General features: G+C 38.1%; 1 protein-coding gene across 1 annotated transcript; it reads left to right on the top strand.

Annotated features, from left to right (window-relative positions):
• Nucleotides 1-3,141: 3,141 nt before the first annotated feature.
• On the top strand, nt 3,142-19,059 carry LOC145768128 (solute carrier family 2, facilitated glucose transporter member 5-like). Its single transcript, XM_082579602.1, has 10 exons — nt 3,142-3,236; nt 3,757-3,888; nt 4,674-4,941; nt 5,321-5,472; nt 5,716-5,886; nt 7,774-7,868; nt 8,966-9,137; nt 9,422-9,585; nt 17,193-17,337; nt 17,748-19,059. The coding sequence occupies exons 1-10, from the start codon at nt 3,183-3,185 to the stop codon at nt 17,922-17,924; spliced, it is 1,530 nt and encodes a 509-aa protein (XP_082435728.1). The 5' UTR covers nt 3,142-3,182; the 3' UTR covers nt 17,925-19,059.
• Nucleotides 19,060-19,440: the final 381 nt, after the last annotated feature.

Genomic DNA, 19,440 nt, shown 5'->3' with positions numbered 1-19,440 from the left:
TAACATGAGAACAATTTTCCTTATTAACCTGGTGCGTATGACGACAATTGTCGTCCGAGACAATCGCTCTTGCTGTGCGTAAGACGACAAGTGTCGTTTTTCGTGATCGCAGCTGCTATTCATGGCACTTTCAATTTCGCTTTCCTCTATTCGCTTTGTCTGGGAGGCGCAATTATGACGCGTGAAGAAACATAGATGCATTGTTTACATTACAATAACGATTGCAGTCTGACGGAAATCATTAATCCCTGAATCACTCTATTACAATATTAGGTAGCTTCTGCACTCACCTACAATATAACCACAATTGCAAGAATAAAAATATTTCATCCTAAATGTTTTTGTTGTTTTTTCTGAAATGGCTTCCTTCCGGTGCATAAAATTCGAACCACATCATGCGCGTTCAGTCAGTGTGAAGTCATTTTGATGTAATGTTGCAAGCAGTTTCAGAAATATTCTGTTGTGTTCGAAAACATATTTTGTAACATATAGTCAACAAAACAATAGGGTTTTATGTTGCTGCTAATGTTAGAACAAGCGTCAGAAAATGATACAGTTTGAATAATTCCAAACTAAACTTACGTGTACTTTGTTTAGTGTCCTATAAATGCGTAGCAATTATTCTGTTCTGTGAACTTATGTATTTTTTCGTCATAATAAACAACTAGTTGAATAATTTCACAATGGTGAAAGGTATCATCACTTGAGAGTAATGCGACTACACCAGAAAACAATAGTCCAGCCGGAGACTTCTCCGTTATAGTCGATGAAAAGGTAAAGCAATAGACAAAAAAGGAAATTGAACAAAAGCGTATTGTGCTGCGTCATGGGGGTTCCAAAATATCCTAGCAAGCAATAATGAGACGAAAAAATACTGCGAGTGACCAAATTAAATACGCACAGTGAGGAGAGTTTCGAAAAATTAATTACGCACTTAACGGGTTAACCAGCTGACAGCAGTCGTTGTGACTACTCTAGCACTCAGCCCAAAGAGTTGTTCTTTGCTGTGAACTTTTGTTTGGTGATTAGGCTACTAATGAACTGAACTCATTACAGAAGAAAAAGAGTGACGGAAGGAAGAGGAGTCGAACAGATATCATCGAAACGACTACTTTCATACTGCAAAGCCACGTTACCCAATGCGAAACATTCACTTAATTTACTTTGTAACGTGCGTGAGTCGCATGACTGCAATTAACTGACTTAAATTGTCTTCTGTAAACCTCAACTGCTGCAGCGACTTGCAGATTACAAATATGCTGACGGGAACAGGATTGCACTCCTCCAAAACAATGTGAAAAAGTGTTTTTGGCTCTAAAACAACCCTAATTTGTCAAACTTTTCTAGAGGTATGTCCAGCAAATATTTTTTCTTTGAACTCTTTTTTCTTGTTAGCGAATATTTGTTTAGATTAAGCTGTGATGTCTCTAATTTTTTTATATCCGACACTGGTCTCACCACTACAGCTTGATTATCTAATTGGAAAGTTGTGATTGGATAATAAAATGCGATCTTTTATGCATTGGTTTTCAGGGAAGGTAGCTTTGTTGAAATAACCTTTTAGACATCTAACATCAGCATAGTCCATAAATATTTTAGTTTTGCTCCATCAAGCTTCAATGAATGCCTACATATAGGTGACAAAACCGTCGAATATGGACGTTGTGGGCCTTTGCCAATAGTTTGCGTTCATTTCGTACCAGGAACATAACGGCGGTGGGGGCTTCAGGGAGAAATTGACCCCTCAAAATTTCATCTTTTTCAGACAACTGCAAAATTGCATCAAGCTGTGGTTGGTTTAGCCTACCTTGAAGCTCCAACTGTTTTCTTTGCAAAGTCAATTGTGCTTGTTGTAGGGGGTTCAATTGCTTTTTCTTCAACTCGACTATTTCTTTGTTGCTCATTCTTGCTGGGCTCAAGATGGCACGAAAAAATAACAATGCGGATGAATATCAACGGCTCCTCGTGCAGACAATCAGGGTTTCGTAAACACCATAACAATAGCCTACCATCACAACGTTTTAATGGCATTGTGTTTCATGGAGAATGACGTTTTATTAATGTTTGACTGTAATCCAGTAGCTAATTTTTTGAACAGATTCATTATTGAAAGCGTTAAATTATTTACCCCTCCAACAGTTGCTTTTGCCCCCTAATATTTTCTTTCTAGCTACGTCACGGTTTCGTAGCCTGCGCCTTGGAAACTTCATGCATTAAACATTTAATTTGTAAAGATGCAAATTTGAGATGTCATCAAGTAGATATGCTTTGAAAATAACTTATAACAATGGAATACTAACTAACCTTTTACTTGAATTCCATGAAAACGTGCAGCTTCAGTCTACTTTAATGCACATTTGTTACTAATACATTGTATTTTAGCTTTCTATTACTGCAAATTACAAAGTAGATTTATAGAAAGTAGATTTGCGAAGGCGCAGTAATGTTCAAGACCAAACTGCGGCTTGTGAGATCCATAGTAATGTCATGTCGGTATTTTTTAGAAAATTTTAACATTATCAGTAACATTTAGACATGCTTCCCGACCCACCTGAAATAGCTTCGCGACCCACCAATGGGTCGTGACCCACCGGTTGGGAAGCACTGTTCTAAGCAACCAGCTAATTGCTCCACTGCATGACGTCATATTTCCTGCATTTATGTTGTCAATGTCTTTGCACCTTCCAAAACTATCCCCAAGCGGGATTTAATAGATGGAATAATTCCCGGCAACAACAGTTCAACAATCGAAAACTTCACTCTGTCAATCTCGGTGACCAGGGCTGCGTGAGTGCTTCAATGCCTCAATATGTATGGGAAACTTCCAGGATCAAGCTCTGCAAGAAGCTTTCCCAGTCCGAGGATAAAGATTCAATCAATCAATGCCAAATTCGGGATCACTTGATACGTCACATGTTCTTTGCTTTCGTTTCAATTTAAGTTTTGCAATGAACCTTCTGATGATCCCAAGTAAGGTTGGGACAAAGATTTTAGAGGCTAGCGGCCTTGTCAAACTGGACCTTTGTTAAGATTAGTTGAGTAACCTTGGGCTAGTAACTACATTTGGTTTAAGTTTTACAATGAATAGTTTCTGAATAATTCTGTAAGATAACAATTGCGTCTCTGGATATACACAGTAGTTTGCCTACATTGATATTGCGTGTAGTGGCTTGTTGTCTGTAATGGCTGATAAAGACGCCATGGGATTGCTTGGGAAGAAAGATCATCTTCAGCAAGTGAGTAAATAAACCAAATTTCATTGCGAATTACAGCAATTAATGACGAAAAGTAGCAAGATCAGCTAAAATAAAGTGAGAAAAATGCTCAATGTCAATTGTCACCATCACCAAGTTCTTTCTTTTCATCCAGAATTGAATGCAATAAAGCGCCAGTTTTCCTGTTGTGACATTTTTGTTGTATAATTACGAACGTAGAATTTATGGCTCGACAAGAAAGAGAAAAGATGTATTCTTCTCTTAGCTCTATAACTTATAACTTACAATGCATTGTTTCTACTTTTTATTCACTCTGCTAGTTTGTTTATAATATGTGGATCTATGGAAACAAATTGACTTGACTTCTCGTCGAAGCTGAGTCAGTTGGATGCTTACAAGGACACGGAAATTGTTTGATGATGCAGCCTCACGTAACCAGTCCTAATACAAGTCACGTATCAGTTTGAGCATCTCCGTATAGGCAACTGTATAATTTTGTAAATAACAACTTTAGAGCTAATGCATTCATGCAACATTACAGAAAAATTCAAATCTTTGCGAGATATCCATGATCCTAACATCACTGTTGCTTTCATTCGCATGTGGCTGTCAATTCGTAGTGTTCAATCCACTTTCGCCAATTCTACAAGATATTTTCAACAATACTTACCAAGTAGGCTATGTATTTTTGCTATTCATCTAGTGCAGCATTTCGTAATCTTACCTGACTAGCACTCCGAAACAAAAGTATAGACGGTTTGAAACCCATTGCGGTTAACATCCGATCTCTATAGTGCATTTTGTTTTATTGAAGTTGGTCGATGATGGGCATTTGTCTATTCTACTTTATATTCAGCATTTCTTTAGTGTTTTTTAACCAATCGTATTGATTGATTGAATCTTTATCCTCGGACTGGGAAAGCTTCTTGCAGAGCTTAATCCTGGCAGTTTCGCGTACTTGTAGAGGCTGTTGACGCAGGGCAGGTCACCGAGATTGACAGAGTGAAGTATCCGATAATTGTTGGTTTTGTTGCCGGGAATTATTCCATCCATTAGATGCCGCTGAATGGATAGCAGTCCTTAACGTGCGTTGCTCAAGCGCACACGCCGAGAGTCGAACCAGCGCCGCTTGATCTTGAAGCTTCTTCGTTCTTTGGATAGAATTTAAATATATATATAAAAACAATAAAAACTATTAATACTACAAAAAGTGCTCAATGCTAAGCAAAAAAGCAAAGCAGAGCGAATTAAATCAATAATTCTCAATAAAAATTAAATTAATAAGAATTAATATAATAAGAATTAAATTATTTTTTTGGATTAGTTGGATAAGAATTAAATTAATTAAATTAATTTTAATAATTAAATTAATTAATTTAATAATTAAATCAAAATATTTCGCATTTTCTCTGAGTTGATAGTTGATTCAAATTTTATCGCAAGCATTTCATCTTGCAGAATCGATACAACGAACCTTTACCGGAATCAGCATGGATCAGTCTTCTTTCCATGACGCTCTCAGCAATGATCTTAGGAGGATTTATTGGATCTTTGTCGGTCAAGCCCTTACTTAGATGTATGAGCAGAAAGAGATTGATGCAGACTTTTCACATCATCAACTTGTTTGCAATCATCTTAGTTGCTTTAGTTGGGAGGTTATCTGGTTCGTACGAGGTCTTCATCATTGGTCGCATCTTGGCTGGCGTTCCGTTTGGAGGCGTATACAGTAAGTATTGAATTTAAGTTCAAAAAGACATAACAGTGATAAAAACTGAGATTCATTACGAAATATGTATCTTACGGTGATTTATAAAAAGCGTTTGAAATCTACATCCAATTAAAGGCTTATTTCTTTTTGGTAGTCTAACATATTGACAGCACTTTGTGACTATAGTTACTTTTCGAATTTGTTTATCAAATTCATCTTTGTGTTATCATTATGCAAACTGGTTATCAATACCTTGCCTGATACGTCACAATCGCAACGACGTACGTGATCATACATACCTTAATAAAGTTAAACTGCTGAGGAGGGTTTTTCGTTGGTCTCATTTTTTTTCAATTGTTTGTTTAATTGTAAACGTGTAATGTTGTGTCATTTAAAGCTAACAATAATTTACGATCACCCTCGCTAGATCTTACTCCGATAATGATCGTTGAAACCAGCACAAAGAGGAAACAAGAGATGCGACAAGGAATTTTGGGAATTGGAGGTAGCTTTGGGCTTTTGTTAGGTTCCATTCTGGCACATCCAAAGGTAAAAAACTGGTTTGCCTGTGTTCTACACGTCATATAGATGTTAGCCTACAATTTGCAAGTATTGTATTATACTGCTGTAGCCTAAATTTTGAGACTACGTTTAAGATACCATCATTTCTTGTTTTTTAATGATGGTAACTGTCTTTGGTTTAGCTCAAATTTTTTTATTTATCTTTGAATTATCTCATTATGACATGGAATTGAATTTTCTTATGATCTTGTATTTTTATTGTTTTTGAAGGTTTTAGGCAACAGAAGCCTCTGGCCCGTAGCTGTGGCAATTCCTGGCATTCCATCTATCATCTATCTTGTTTTCAGCTTCTGGATTCCAAACACAATTTTCTACGTAATGAGGCAAGGAGATAAGGACAAAACTATGCAACTGCTCAGAACAATGCGTGAAGGAACTGAGGTTAGGAACCAGATTTAATAACAGGAATTATTCAGCAATCTTGGTAACCGGACTGCGTCAAAACCTCTGCAACTGCAAGTATGCGAAACTACCAGGAACAACCAATCAAGGCTTTGTCATTCCGAGGATAAAGATTCAAAACTACACCAACCAAGTTTGATGACACTTTTCATCTCATCACAGAGCGCATCCTATCCGGCGTCGTAAATGAAAAGATATTCAAATTGCATAAAAAGTGGGCAATGAAAATAGACTTCGTATTACATAACAGTGACTTAACAACTTAATTTGGTTGTCAAAAGTGGTTATGTGCTTTTAATCTCATAATAATGAACTAAAATACTTAAAATTAAACTGTGAAAATCTGTATTCCGAGTCTTTAAGCCAGTAAGCTGTTTTTGTAGGCCGGTAACATGAAATCTAACTTACGACAACAAATTCTAAATTGCACTATCCTAGCAGATAATGGAAAGTTAAGGGCGTTGGTTAGAGTGCACGAATGTTAATATAAATCACCTGATAGAAGCGACATGGATTGAGCATGTTCGAAGTGGAGATTGTTTTGTCGTATCCTAGTATACGTTTTGTGAAAATCGGCGGGAAGCCAGGAAACCAATCTTCTTTTCCACCTTCAAGCATGTAATTAAGTGTCATACCAATAACACATCTGAGGGTTGTTCAGTAGAATTCGCCTATAACGGCTTCGTTTAGAACGTCAATTCGCTTATTACGTCACATTTCGCTCGGTCCCGGCAGAATTCCTATCTTTTACATACATCGTAGTTCGGCTACAACAGCATCGCCTATAACGTCAATTCGCATGTAACAGCACCCTTTATTGATCCCAAGACGTCTTTTGTTCGTTTGTAACGTCACTTTAAGCCATCACATTCACCACGAAAGGTCAATCTTTTAATCCAGTTAGCGCTGCTGCTTGCAAAATGTCTTCTTTATTTTGCCACGTCATTCGCAGCACGGACTTTAATTAACTGAATTAACTTTTTTTCCGCGTGAAAAACTATCACGTGTAAAAAGCAGCTCTACAGCAGACCTTTAAACAACTCAAAGCAACGTAGAAGCCAACCTGTAGAAGCCGTTTCAACCCAGTAGAAGCCTTGAAGTCAATCAGACAACTAGACCGATAGCCTAACTTCCGAAGTCACGACGATAGCGAGCAAATCCTACATTATTTAGCAAAAGCTGAACGCTATGTCGTAGAGAAATCCGTGTCAAAACCGAACCAGCTGAAGATCAATGCCTTTTTTTCTAATAAACAATGAACTTCTCTACTACTGTATGTATCGAGCTGTATTGCGCAAATTTCCTGTATCCTACCTTTCGCTGTGGGTTATTTTTTTAAACAATTTCTTTATTTACTGTATTTTCTGCGTGACGTTTGTGATTTTATCGGTACACAGTAAACCTGACTAGATTATACAGCTCTTTCTTTAATCAAAAGACAGTTTTGGAATAGTTTGCGGTAGTTCGTCTATAACGTCAATTCGGCTATAACGTCAGTTTTTGCAATCCCCTAGAGGTGTCGTTATAGGCGAATTCTACTGTATATAGGTATGAAATAGTTATGGTTATACCACCCAAGAAAGCAAAATGAGTTTGTCGTGTGAGGAGAGACTTATTATCACTGTGATGTTCTATACGCTAGTAACGCTACAAAAAATTTAAGATAATATATTTCATAAGTAGGCTATTTGATTATTTAATATATATTTGTTATATTTATTAATATTTATTATGTGTATTAATATATATTTAATATATTCTGGATTTGACTTCACTTTGTGCTCACAAATTTTAATTTCCTTTGCATATATATACTTGCACAAGACTAATTCAAATTATCATGAATCCATTCTTATGATGTTGAAGGATGATTTAGAGAAAGAATATGAAGCAATGCAAGGAGAGATAAAAGGATGCAACGTAGTGGATATATGTGAAGTAGTGAAGACAAAGCAATACAGGTTTAGTGGGAAATTTTTGTTATATTTTTTTTGTAATTTGAATAAGATGAAAACTCATTTTTGTATCTACACAACAAGCTTGATAAATTTTTCATTAATAACTGGATTGAGGAAATATTATTTGTTGGAATAAGTAATCCCACTATGACGTCAGGAATGTTTTTGTTATTTCTATCTAGGATTTTTTACATCTGTTGTGTTCCACAGTACATACTGTGGATACAAGATAATATTTTCGAATTTGTGAAATGACATGGAACAGAATTCAACCGGTGGCTCTAAAGTTTTAACTGTTGTGATACTGCTCTCAGTTCAATATACAAGAAGGTCATGATTGTGTTTTGTGAATTCCGTGATTGAACTGTGCTGACTGAAGCATTTTTTCTAAAAGAAGCCGGTGAAGTAGGAGACGTAAACATATTCTCGACACAATCTGATACTTTTGTCTGAGCACTAAAATATCGTATAAAGTTAAGTCTGTAATTTAAATATTACCAATTGGAAACGGCAATATCAAGCTGCGCTGTTTCGATTCTCAGAGTGTGCGCTTGAGCAACGCATTTCAAAGGCTCTCCAATCAGGGCACCAAGTGCATAAAATAATCCATAGACAGCAACAACGACAATTATTTCTTGCCTTCAATCTCACTGTAGTATATAACTTGTAAATTTTATTTTGTGTGTTATTCGCTCTGAGGATGCGCATTGTCATGGTGCGCGAAACGTCAGTGAAGCAATAAACCAACCTGTTTATTGTTGCTTTTACTTTCACTTTCATCAGATGAACGTTGCAACTAGTGCTAGAAACGATAGCTGTCTTGATGAACACCCAAACTTTTCAGTATTCAGACAACAACACTTTAACAACAGAAAACTTCACTCTGTCAATCTCAGTGACGGCCTCCATCAGTGCTTCAAAGCCTTTACAAGTACGGTATGCGAAATTACCAGGATTAAGCTATCAAAGGCTTTGTCAGTTCGAGGATAACGATTCACTCAATCAATCAATTTGGTAAATGTCATAGGCGTATTAGCTGAAGCACCGACACAATGGCAAGTCCTATTGTTCAAATTTTAAGCCTATTTTCTTCACACCAGATTACAGTTTTTGGTTGCTGTTTGCCTCGTATCAAACCTGATGCTTTGTGGAGCAAACAATTTCTCTCTCTACTCGGATAGACTGTTCATTGGCGTTGGAATAGCTGAAGAGAACGCAACCTATGGAACTATTGGGATGTTTGCCCTTCAATCCATAATGGCCATGCTTGGGGTAAAAAAATATATTTGAAATGTCTTGGTTTAATAGATTAATGTACCATAAATTATTTGGCCTTCAATATTATAAAATTTAACTTTGTTGTGAGGTTGTGTGAATAGCTACATTGGTACCACCAACAACTAAAGACATTTAAATGGACAATCGTTCTTCAAACTTATTGGCCTGTTTAGGGCTTGGCTTTGGTAAGCATAAGTCCCTTAGAAAGTAAAGACATTAAAGTTATTCTAGATAATTCGTTTCAACCATAGCTATTTTGAACAATGTATTTCTAACAGACTAAGCTCATCGACCAATACGGAGGAAGGACAATGCTTTTATGTGCAAGCACTGGTCAAATAATTGCCTTGGTCTTGTTTACAATAAGCCAGGCCACCTTGCACTTGGCCACCTACGTCATGCCGTACTTTGCTGTCGCTTCTGCGATTATATTCTTTGCCTGGTAAGCATCAGCGCTACTTCAGATGGTTTAAAATATATTGCGTTAAAGAATTTTACAACTTTATTTACTGTGGTTCTGACTATTAGTGTGCAATAAAAATCTAATTATAAAAGCTAAAAATGACCAAGGTCAAAGGACCGTAGTTCAAATCCCGGTCTGTGCGGCTGTGCAACCGAATTAAATGATCATGTATCCTCAACCCCATCCAGTGGTCTCTAAAGAATGTCATCATTCGAAATAAATACACGACAGAACTTCAACTGCAAACAGAAACAGTTTTGCTTCAACTTTCAGTGTCAGTCTTTATGACTGGGTTCGCGTTAGTGGTTTAAAATATACACAAGGACAGTCAAACCGACAAAACAGAAGTTCACAAAAGACTTTTTTCGTGTTAAAAGTGATGTTTAGTCAATTACATTACATTACAATTACATTAGTGTTGTTTGTTTTCCACCAAACCAGCTTGAAAGGTTTGTAGTTGCATTAAAGTTCAGAAACTGTTTATCCATAGGCTATTTATTAGGCTGGCGCAAAATCTCGAAAAAAAAAGTTTTTTCTTTTAAATTTTTCGTCAGTTTGTAATATTGTTCCTTTTGGTAAATGTATCTCCTATACCAAATTTCACAATAAAATATTAACGTTTGACCCTGGTTCACCTGGTTTGAATTTTTTCAAAATATTGAAGTTTCGCTTATCCCTGAAATTGCTCACTCGCTATCTTTTAATGCACTAATGCACTCTAGCATCTTAATGGACACAATAAGAGGCAGTAACACAAACTTGTAGCAAGCAAAGTGGTTTAATTAGCAACTCCATGAACACTGACACGTGGGCAGGACATGTGAGAGTCATTTTAAGGTATTTCGAGGCCCCTGATTCTGAAAATGCACTAAGTTTTATCGAATTGGCTCTAGTTTTTGAGTTAGCCAAGATTCCAGCTACCACTTTTGATAACTAAATCTTTAACTACTACAGTAGGTGGTAGAAATGGTTTTGAGAAAAAAGCTTGACCTTGCTCCAAAACATTACTGAAGGTATTGAGGTTACTCTCAGTCATGCCCGTTTTCCTATTGTTTCAAGCAAATCACCACTTGAAACAAGAGAGGGCAAACAAAAAACAGAAATAGCAACGTCCACGCAATGACTGCCTTGCCCATTCCATGTAAACATGATGTTCCAACTTCCTTCGAACATGCTCACCGTACAGAACAGAAGTATCAATTTTCATGGTGATTCCACGGCTCTCTTTATGCCATGGCACTCTGAACTTCTTAGCCTTGAGCCCAGAAACGGGTTTTAGTGCAACGTTTGCATACTTTAGGAGGAATCCAGGACTTATCTTGATCATCCAGCTTCATGTCAAAGTAATAATAATAATAATGCTTGTTTTTATATAGCGCTGTATCTATCGCAGAATGCGTTGCCTCATGCAGCAAAATATATTTGGGTTGTTGGTACAGCATCCTACTTGTCAAAGGCGTATTTTATTAGCCTATAGGTATGCCATTTATTTAGCCTATAGACCAGAAAAAAACTTCTTGCAGCAAAGACTTGGCCTTAGCAAAGGCTTAGAATAAAATTTCATTTGTACAGTATCCATTTCAGTAGGCCTACCTTTTCAATATAGCCTAAAGCTGCATTCATAAACACATGACTTTCGGGATATTTTTCTTGTGATGTAGACTGATTCACAACTGTTTTCATTGAATATTTATATCTCCCTTACATTAAACACAGTTCATTTCAACCTTTGCTTGCGTTTTGAACTTTCGTGCAATATGAACCAATTGAACTAGACAAGTGCAATTATGACTTCATAATGGTAAACAGGGCTGAAAATAAGTAATTTGCAAATTGAAAGCTTTTGAGTAACGATTTCAAAAATATGTTCCTTGTTGAATATCTCGAAAACTAGAGCCAATTCGAAAAAACTAAGTGCATTTTCGGAATCAGGGGCCCTGAAATACTCTAAAATGACTCTCATCTTTTGTGCCAAAAATTTTTGTTGGTTTATTATATGTTATAGATTCACTGACTGCGAAAAGGCTGTAAAATCAAATAAAATGACACTAAAAGCATGCACTATTAGTGACTCTCAGACTTGGAGTAGGGTGAAGATGTTCCACGTGGAAGTTAACAGAGGAAGTGACGTCAAAATCACGTGGTCAAATTTTGAGAAATCCCCTCTTCAGATACTGCTAAACCACTTTGAAATTTATTAATTTTTCAGAAAAATTCAGAATTTCTCCTTGGGTGAACCAGGGTCAAAGGTTAAAACCCAACAAAAATTTTTGGTTTGCAAATATCAGTGAGCAAAATGGAACATTATTCCAAACTGACAAAAATTTTAAAGAACATCAAGGAAAATGAGCCACCCTACTATTTATCGATCCTATACCTACAACTGGTCTTTAAGTTTATTAAGGTGTAGGCCTGTTGTATGTGCAATATGCATTCGCCCTCCCTGCATTCGCCGTGTCCCATACCAGGGCAATGGGAGAAGTTGTAGGCTACAAACGTGTAATTAACACGCAATTTTGCAAAGACCGCTGTCAGCGTTTTCCATCTCAATCTCAGAGCAGGCAGGCGATTGAGGTTGAAGTTTCCGGTTGCTGTTCAAGAGTCAATCAACTTATATTGGCTTGAAGTTGAATATGCAACTGATGTACAAGCAACGTATAGAAAAGGTCTGCATGAAAAGTATGCGGAAGGAAGGTCATTTAAGCCGAAACTACCCGGGGAACAAAACCACCGTCTCTTCGCAACCGGTGATCTGATCTTCTTTTCCAGTCCCATGGAATACGCCGCTCTGGCATGGAGTCGTAGAAAATAGGGGAGATGCAGGAGAGTTGAGGCACAGGGAGAGTTGAACCACCACCTCTAGCAGAAATTCTGTTTAACATAATTGCACTCTACTGTCACAAGTGGTATGAAAAAAACATTGTTACAGCTTCACTGTTGTCAAGAAGGCTTCACGATATAGCCACGGAAAGTTATCTTTGAAAATGCAAAAAATGTATCAAAAAGTAGATTTGACAAATTTCAGCATTTGCTTAAATAACTCTAGATCTATAAAAGATATTTAAATTAGAAATATAGTGCAGGGTACCTTTGGAAAAGGTGATTGTAGACTATGCAGCAATTACCACGCAGCTTCTTAAAAGCGTTTTGAATAAATTCACGCTAAATTCAAAATGGCTACGATTAGGAGAGTTGAACCATCACGTCAAGGAGAGTTGAACCACATGACTCAACTCTCCCTTTTATTTAATGAAAAATTTTGTTTTCTCAAATCTACAATTCTAGCGTTTGAATTGTTGTTTTATGCTTAAAAACGATAGGCCTATAAGCCTACTTGCTTGCAGCAGTTAATTATTGAAGCAAAAATATCAAAGCAACTGGACTTTTACTTCAACCTATTTGTTAAAACAGTCTAGCCAATCATGCAAATGTTTCAGGCCTCGTGGTGAGTTCTATAAAAGAGCCCAAGCTATCTTTGCTGTATTATTTGTTATACTGTGATTGAATAGCTAACCTAACGGCTTATCCATTACATGAGTCATCAATAATTAACGTTATTAGAGATCCAATTCAAAAACTGGCAAAGAAGGCGAACGTGGCCTATGGAACCATGTTCACAGTTCTCAAGAAGGATTTGAAGATGAGCCCATTTAAATAACTTACATGAAGAAACAGTTGCTAAATGTCAATACTATTGAGAAACGTCTCTCCAGAGCCAGAATTCTGCTCTCACGCATTGAAGGAGGCACGCTGCCAAGCCTTGTGTTCAGCGATGAGAAGAAATTTGATGTCTAGCATCATTTTAACAGTCAAAGTGATCGTGTTTGGTCAAGAAATGGTTACATGGAACCCCGGGTAGTCACTCGGAGACAAGGGGCGGCATCAGCAGTGATGGTGTGGGCCGCAGTCAAAGAATCAGCAGGAAGGAGTCCATTGATTTTTGTGGACCAAGGAGTGAAATTGAACCAAGAAAACTACCGAAATGATATTCTTGAGGGTTCAATGTTGCCTTGGGCAAAGAAACACTTCAAAAAAACTTAACTGGTCATTCCAACAAGATTCTGTCCCTTCACATGGAGCTAAGAGAACGCAAAAAAATGGCTTTCAGCTATAATGTGCCGTTCTTCATTTCCAAGGAAGAATGGCCTCCTTCATCCCCAGACCTGAACCCCCTGGACTTTGGTATCTGGTCTTACCTGGAGAACAAGGTTTCGACTAAACACAACCAAAGTTTGGAAGCGCTGAAGGCTAATCTAAAAAAAGAATGGACCTAAATACCTCAAAGAGTTATTTGTGACTTTTGCAGGTCCTTTTCGAAGCGTCTCCGACTTGTTATCGACGCAAATGGCGGACACACTGAGTAAAACTTGTTTTTCCTAAATACAGTAGTCTATATGTCTTGTGGCTGGAAATGATAGCGATCCATTACAGTTGCAAGTTTATCGAAGAAGGTACCAACAGTATATCTAAGTTATTAAATGCTGTTGCCCTTGCTAATCATGTCGCTTCAGGAGTAGCCTATGTATCGGCAACTTTTGGCGATCTTTGAATACCAACCAGAAGCTTTGTCCTGCTTTCTTGTCCTCTTTCCAGCTATCGGGAATAACAACGTTACTTCTCACAGCAAATTTGTAGGCAAGCATGCGACATTTGTCTTTTGACCATCCATAATAGGTAAAGGCCAAGTCTTTCACGTGATTGGCTAGCTCGGTTTCCATTTCCATTGTAAATATCATATTAGCTGTTTTACATTTCTTGTAGCCTATCCAAAATTGTCATGACGTTTTTCTTTGCGTTTCTTAATATATCGCTCTAAAGTGGACTTGTTGTTGACCTCAAATTCGTTTGCAGCTGATCGAATCCAGGTGCCACGTTCATTTGCTTCAGCAGCACGCTGGAGATCTTCTTCAGAGCTAGCCTACTACGAGTAGAAATCCGGGTGTATTTTGTGGCATAGCCTACTGCTTACAAGCTTGAAGTTTTCTTTTAAAAAATTCTACACTCATAAAATTCTGTGGTGCATAAATATACAGTAGGAGGAGAGTGGGGCACAATTGGACAAAAATAGTAAAATAGAAGTCCCGTCTATATTAAAAGTCTAACAAAATCCAACTTTTGCACCATATCAAAGTATCACACTGTTAACAAAATGAGACAGTGAAACAACACTTAGGTAATGCATATTAAATACTACAGTCAATTGAAAAAAATATTGTTTTTGTCCAATTGTGCCCCGGTAATGGGGCACTATTGGACATTTGCAAATATTATCAATGGTTTAGAAACAACAGTTTAAACCAACACGAAACTGACAAGGACTTTAATAAATAGATTTTACTTGTTTATTGCAGTAAAATCAGGGACGTTGCCACGGGGGAGGGGGGTCTTGGAAAAGCAATTTTACCCCCCCCCTAAAATTTTATCTTGTCTCCCAAAATTTTTATTTTTAATGTTATTACAACGTTTAAATGACATTGCGTTGCATGAGACCATGCAATATTAAAAGAACTACTTTTACAGTATGATCTACCATGTGTGTTGCTGTCCAATTGTACCCCAAAATTTGTGTCCAATTGTGCCCCACACACCAACATCGATTTAAAGTTGGGCAGGGACAACCTGTTCTAAAAGTCAGGTCAAAGCAAAGGTAATGAAAAGATACTTTACTGCATATGGCTTGAACAGAAAAAGAAAAAATCTAAAAATCTTTACTTTACATAAAAAAACTACGATTAAAACAAAATCCGCTAAAAATACTATACACTACAGGTGCTAAAAGACTTCCCACCGCCAAACTCAATTCACGACCAACACAAACTCTTAGAATTTTCATAGTACAACGACTAATGTGAAACTAATTTTTTGCCAAGGCAGGGACTTCCAGAGTTTCCAATTTTTTCTATAAAAAGCGATGTCCAATTGTACCCCATGTCCAATTGTGCCCCACTCTCCCCTACTTTAGGCTTACAGATAGGTTACTGTTTAACAGAAAAAGTCATTTTTAACTGCTCTGATTGTTTGTCGAAAGCAAAAATTATGACTCTCAAGGTTTATGAGGCTTTTGCAGAACATTGCTACTCTAACTTTGAACTTCTACATTACATGGATCAACTCTCCTTATCCGGTTCAACTCTCCTTAACACTATGATCAACTCTCCTGTAGGGTGTAGGTGCAGGAGAGTTGAGCCATTTGGCAAAACTTTTTTAAAGTTAAATTCAGAAAATACGTTTGATATTGACTAACATTTAATCAGAGTGATTGGAAGCCAATTGGTTCTACTTTAACATACGCACACAACATTTGGACCAGCAACCATACAATCGGAAATATGGGCTCAAACGCAAAAATTGGCTCAACTCTCCCGCATCTCCCCTACACCAAAGATGCACGGAATCGGATTTTCTGGACTTCTACTCCAATCTGACTCCGAAGTCTGTGAACTCCAAACTCTACTCTTGCTCTAAATATTTCGGAAGTATTGATTTCAAATTCCATTCCGACTTCGAGCGCAAACCATGAGTCACAAACATAAAAGCGTATTTGTACGCTAAAAGTATCAACTAGCAAACAATTTGACTCCGGCTCCACTCCGACTCCTGCCGAAACCCGAGATTCTGCCTCCTGTACACCTCTAAAACACACCAAAAAGTTAGACATGTTCCTGAACTAGGCTACTGTAGACAAGAAGTGTTGTATTTGATGCTTATTATCAACACCACAACAATATCTACCAGTGCTGTCAGGCATTCTATCTGCTTATGTACGCAAAGAAGTGTTACATTACTGAATTAAGCTTAAGTCTGTGCAGATCCAAACCACATGATCATGGAATGAAAGCAGCTGACGAAGACTATATGTCACTTCGCTGCTTCCTGTCGTTTGTTGTATCGCATCTGTGATCGCACTGTACTGTATGTTATCGCAATGGGCGCAAATAGAAACACGATTATTATATAATAAAAACACGATTATTATTATCCACCTTTCCTGTCCCAGTTGAATGAAGTTTACGTCACCGCGACTTTTTGTAAAGCATGTTACAAAACTCCAGCTCGCTACTTGTAACATTTTAGATATATGGTATATGGCAGGGTTTCCCAAACTGTGGTCAGTGGACCATTGGTGGTCCGCGACGACTGCATAGGTGGTCGGTGGAGATATGACAAGAAATTAAAAAGTCACACATATACGTTGTACAGTACTTCCCCTGTCAAAGATAATTGCCGCAGTTCTTACAACTTAAATGATTTCGAAAGCTTTTGCTATTCAGTGTCGTAAATCTTACTTGTTGCACCTTCGTTGCAGTTAAAAAGTTATTTACGAAAAATTAGTGGTCCGTGGCCCAAAAAAATTCAGAAATAGTGGTCCGTGGCCCAAAAAAGTTTGGGAAACCCTGGATGGGTGTATCAGCAGATTACCAGGGATATCATCTTCGGTTGTCCCGTTTATTCCCTTTTCAACGAAAGAACTGACCTTCGTGTACTTGACGGTTTACAAAGAAAACGGCTCGAGATCTTTTGACTACCGACTTCTGTTTCATACAAACGGCGACGTCATACGAAACTTAATCTTTGTTTGTTTGCAGTTGGTCTGGTGGGACAAATGTGGCAACCATGGCTTTGCTTGGTGCGGTTACCATCGAACCAACTCGTGAAACTATTCTTGGGTTTGCTTGCATTCCCCTTTGGTGTTCTGCTTGGTTCGTTGGATATATTCCTCCCTATTTACAAGTAAGCAGCTAATTGTAGCTTGCAGCTTGTGGGTACATGTCAACATCTGCATTTGTACAGTCGCACAGAAAATGCCTTCCTGAAAGCAATCGGGTTTCGGGTATATTCAAATATTTAAGGCTTTGAAGAACTAGCGCAGTCCAGACACTGAGACTGACATCTTGAACCCGTAAAGCGTTCGTCAAACGCAAGAGTTGAACTCTAGTTGCTTGATTTTGCCTATCTATTTTGTTTGCACTATTGCAAGGTCATTTTGTAAATGACCTTTCCCCCTTAGTTGGCCGACTGCAGATGTAGATTTAACGCTTTCTAACCTCAGCCTTGTGAATGCAAAATAACATTCGTAGCCCAGTGCCAGAAAGCATTGTTTTTCTTTCATCAGTGGTATTTAAAACTTTAATGTTTTTCAGATTGCGTTTGGAGCCTATTCGATGGTTTTGTGGCTGTTTTTCTCTTTTATTTTCCTTGTGTACTTTATCTTCTTCTTACCTGAGACCAAAGGAAGGACTGTTGAGCAAATACAACTAAAATTCTTGGCAAAAAGAAAAAAGTATTGTGACCCTTTTAGCGACGCAGGCAAGGTGTAGATCACAGATGCAAGCGGGCGCAACAGGACTTTGGATTTTCAACGGATCTGAATCAGAGGGCCCGTTGAAGAACTTTGTGCGGCCCGCAAAACAATTTGACAAACGCTCATGCATTAAAGACAAAAGACATCTCAAAGCTGTTTTATGCCTTCACTGGTACACCTTTCCTTTGCTGTTTTCTTGCCCTAAACTCTAGCTTTCAGGGTTTAAAGTTAGAAAATAGGAAACCTATAAGGTAAAGTTGTGAAAACACTATTCACCAACTTCACCTTGTATTTTTGGTCGATTCCAATCTGTGACGTCATGGAATTTTGACAAGCGCTTAGTCTAGACTTGTATACCAGCTTCAACTGTGTGGGTTTTATTACTTTCATCTGCCGTTTGTTACTTTTTATGAATAATATCTTAAGTCGCTTATAGAAGATTTCATAGTAGGTTTACGCGACCGCAAAAAGGTTCGTCACCTCTTTATATAGAGGCCTTCCCAGCCAGCAAGCCCATATGGGCCCCACATGGGCTGATGTACGGGCCCCATGTGAGCTGCCTATATGGGGCCCATACACATTGTGTCCGCGGGCATCACATTGCCCCCATATAGGCTGCCCATATTCATTTATGGGTTGCTCACACTCAACCCACAAATCTAATATGGGCTGCCCATATGTAAGTGTAACCCATAAATCTAATACAGGCTGCCCATGTGTATATCAGGTATATACATAACTGCAGACAGATGCCAAAGTGCTCAAACTGCAAGCAGTGAACTTTGCGCAATGCATAGCAAGGTGCCCCCAGTAAAGTGCTCAATCGGCGTAAGCCAAGAGCGTCAATAACTGTAGACAGTGCACACCGTTTATTATATACTGGAATGGCCATGAAGGTATACCTGTACCTCCATGTGACATTTTCCTATTTGTGGTACGTAAGCACCAAAAATAGTACAACTGCCAACCTTGCCAAAGTGCTCCAACTGCAAGCAGTGAGCTTTGCGCAATGCATAGCAAGGTGCCCCCAGTAATTTTGCTTGTTCAATTTCATTTTGTGTTTGTTTAAAAGATCAATAAAAGTCGTTTGAGACAACTAAAAATCTCAAAGTCTAGACAAATGCTGATCAAGGTGTATATTAGTATGGGTTGCCCACAAACCTTGGAATCACTGTGTGGGTAGGCCATGGTCTGGCCATAAAAAATGTGGGCAGTCCATGGTCTGCCCATAAAAAATGTGGGCAGCCCATGGCCTGCCCATGAAAAATGTGGGTAGCCCATGGTCTGCCCATAAAAAATGTGGGCAGCCCATGGTCTGCCCATAAAAAATGTGGGCAGCCCATGGCCTGCCCATGAAAAATGTGGGTAGCCCATGGTCTGCCCATAAAAAATGTGGGCAGCCCATGTTCTGCCCATAAAAAATGTGGGCAGCCCATGGTCTGCCCATAAACAAAGTGGGAAGCCCATCAATATTTCATGCTTAGGCAATGATCAATATTTTTATGTGGCTAAATTTATTACAATGCATGTAT

Source organism: Aplidium turbinatum, chromosome 1, assembly GCF_918807975.1.
Source record: "Aplidium turbinatum chromosome 1, kaAplTurb1.1, whole genome shotgun sequence".
Taxonomy (NCBI): Eukaryota; Metazoa; Chordata; class Ascidiacea; order Aplousobranchia; family Polyclinidae; genus Aplidium; species Aplidium turbinatum.
Note: the sequence above shows the minus strand (reverse complement) of the source record. Positions and strands in the feature narration are given on the sequence as shown.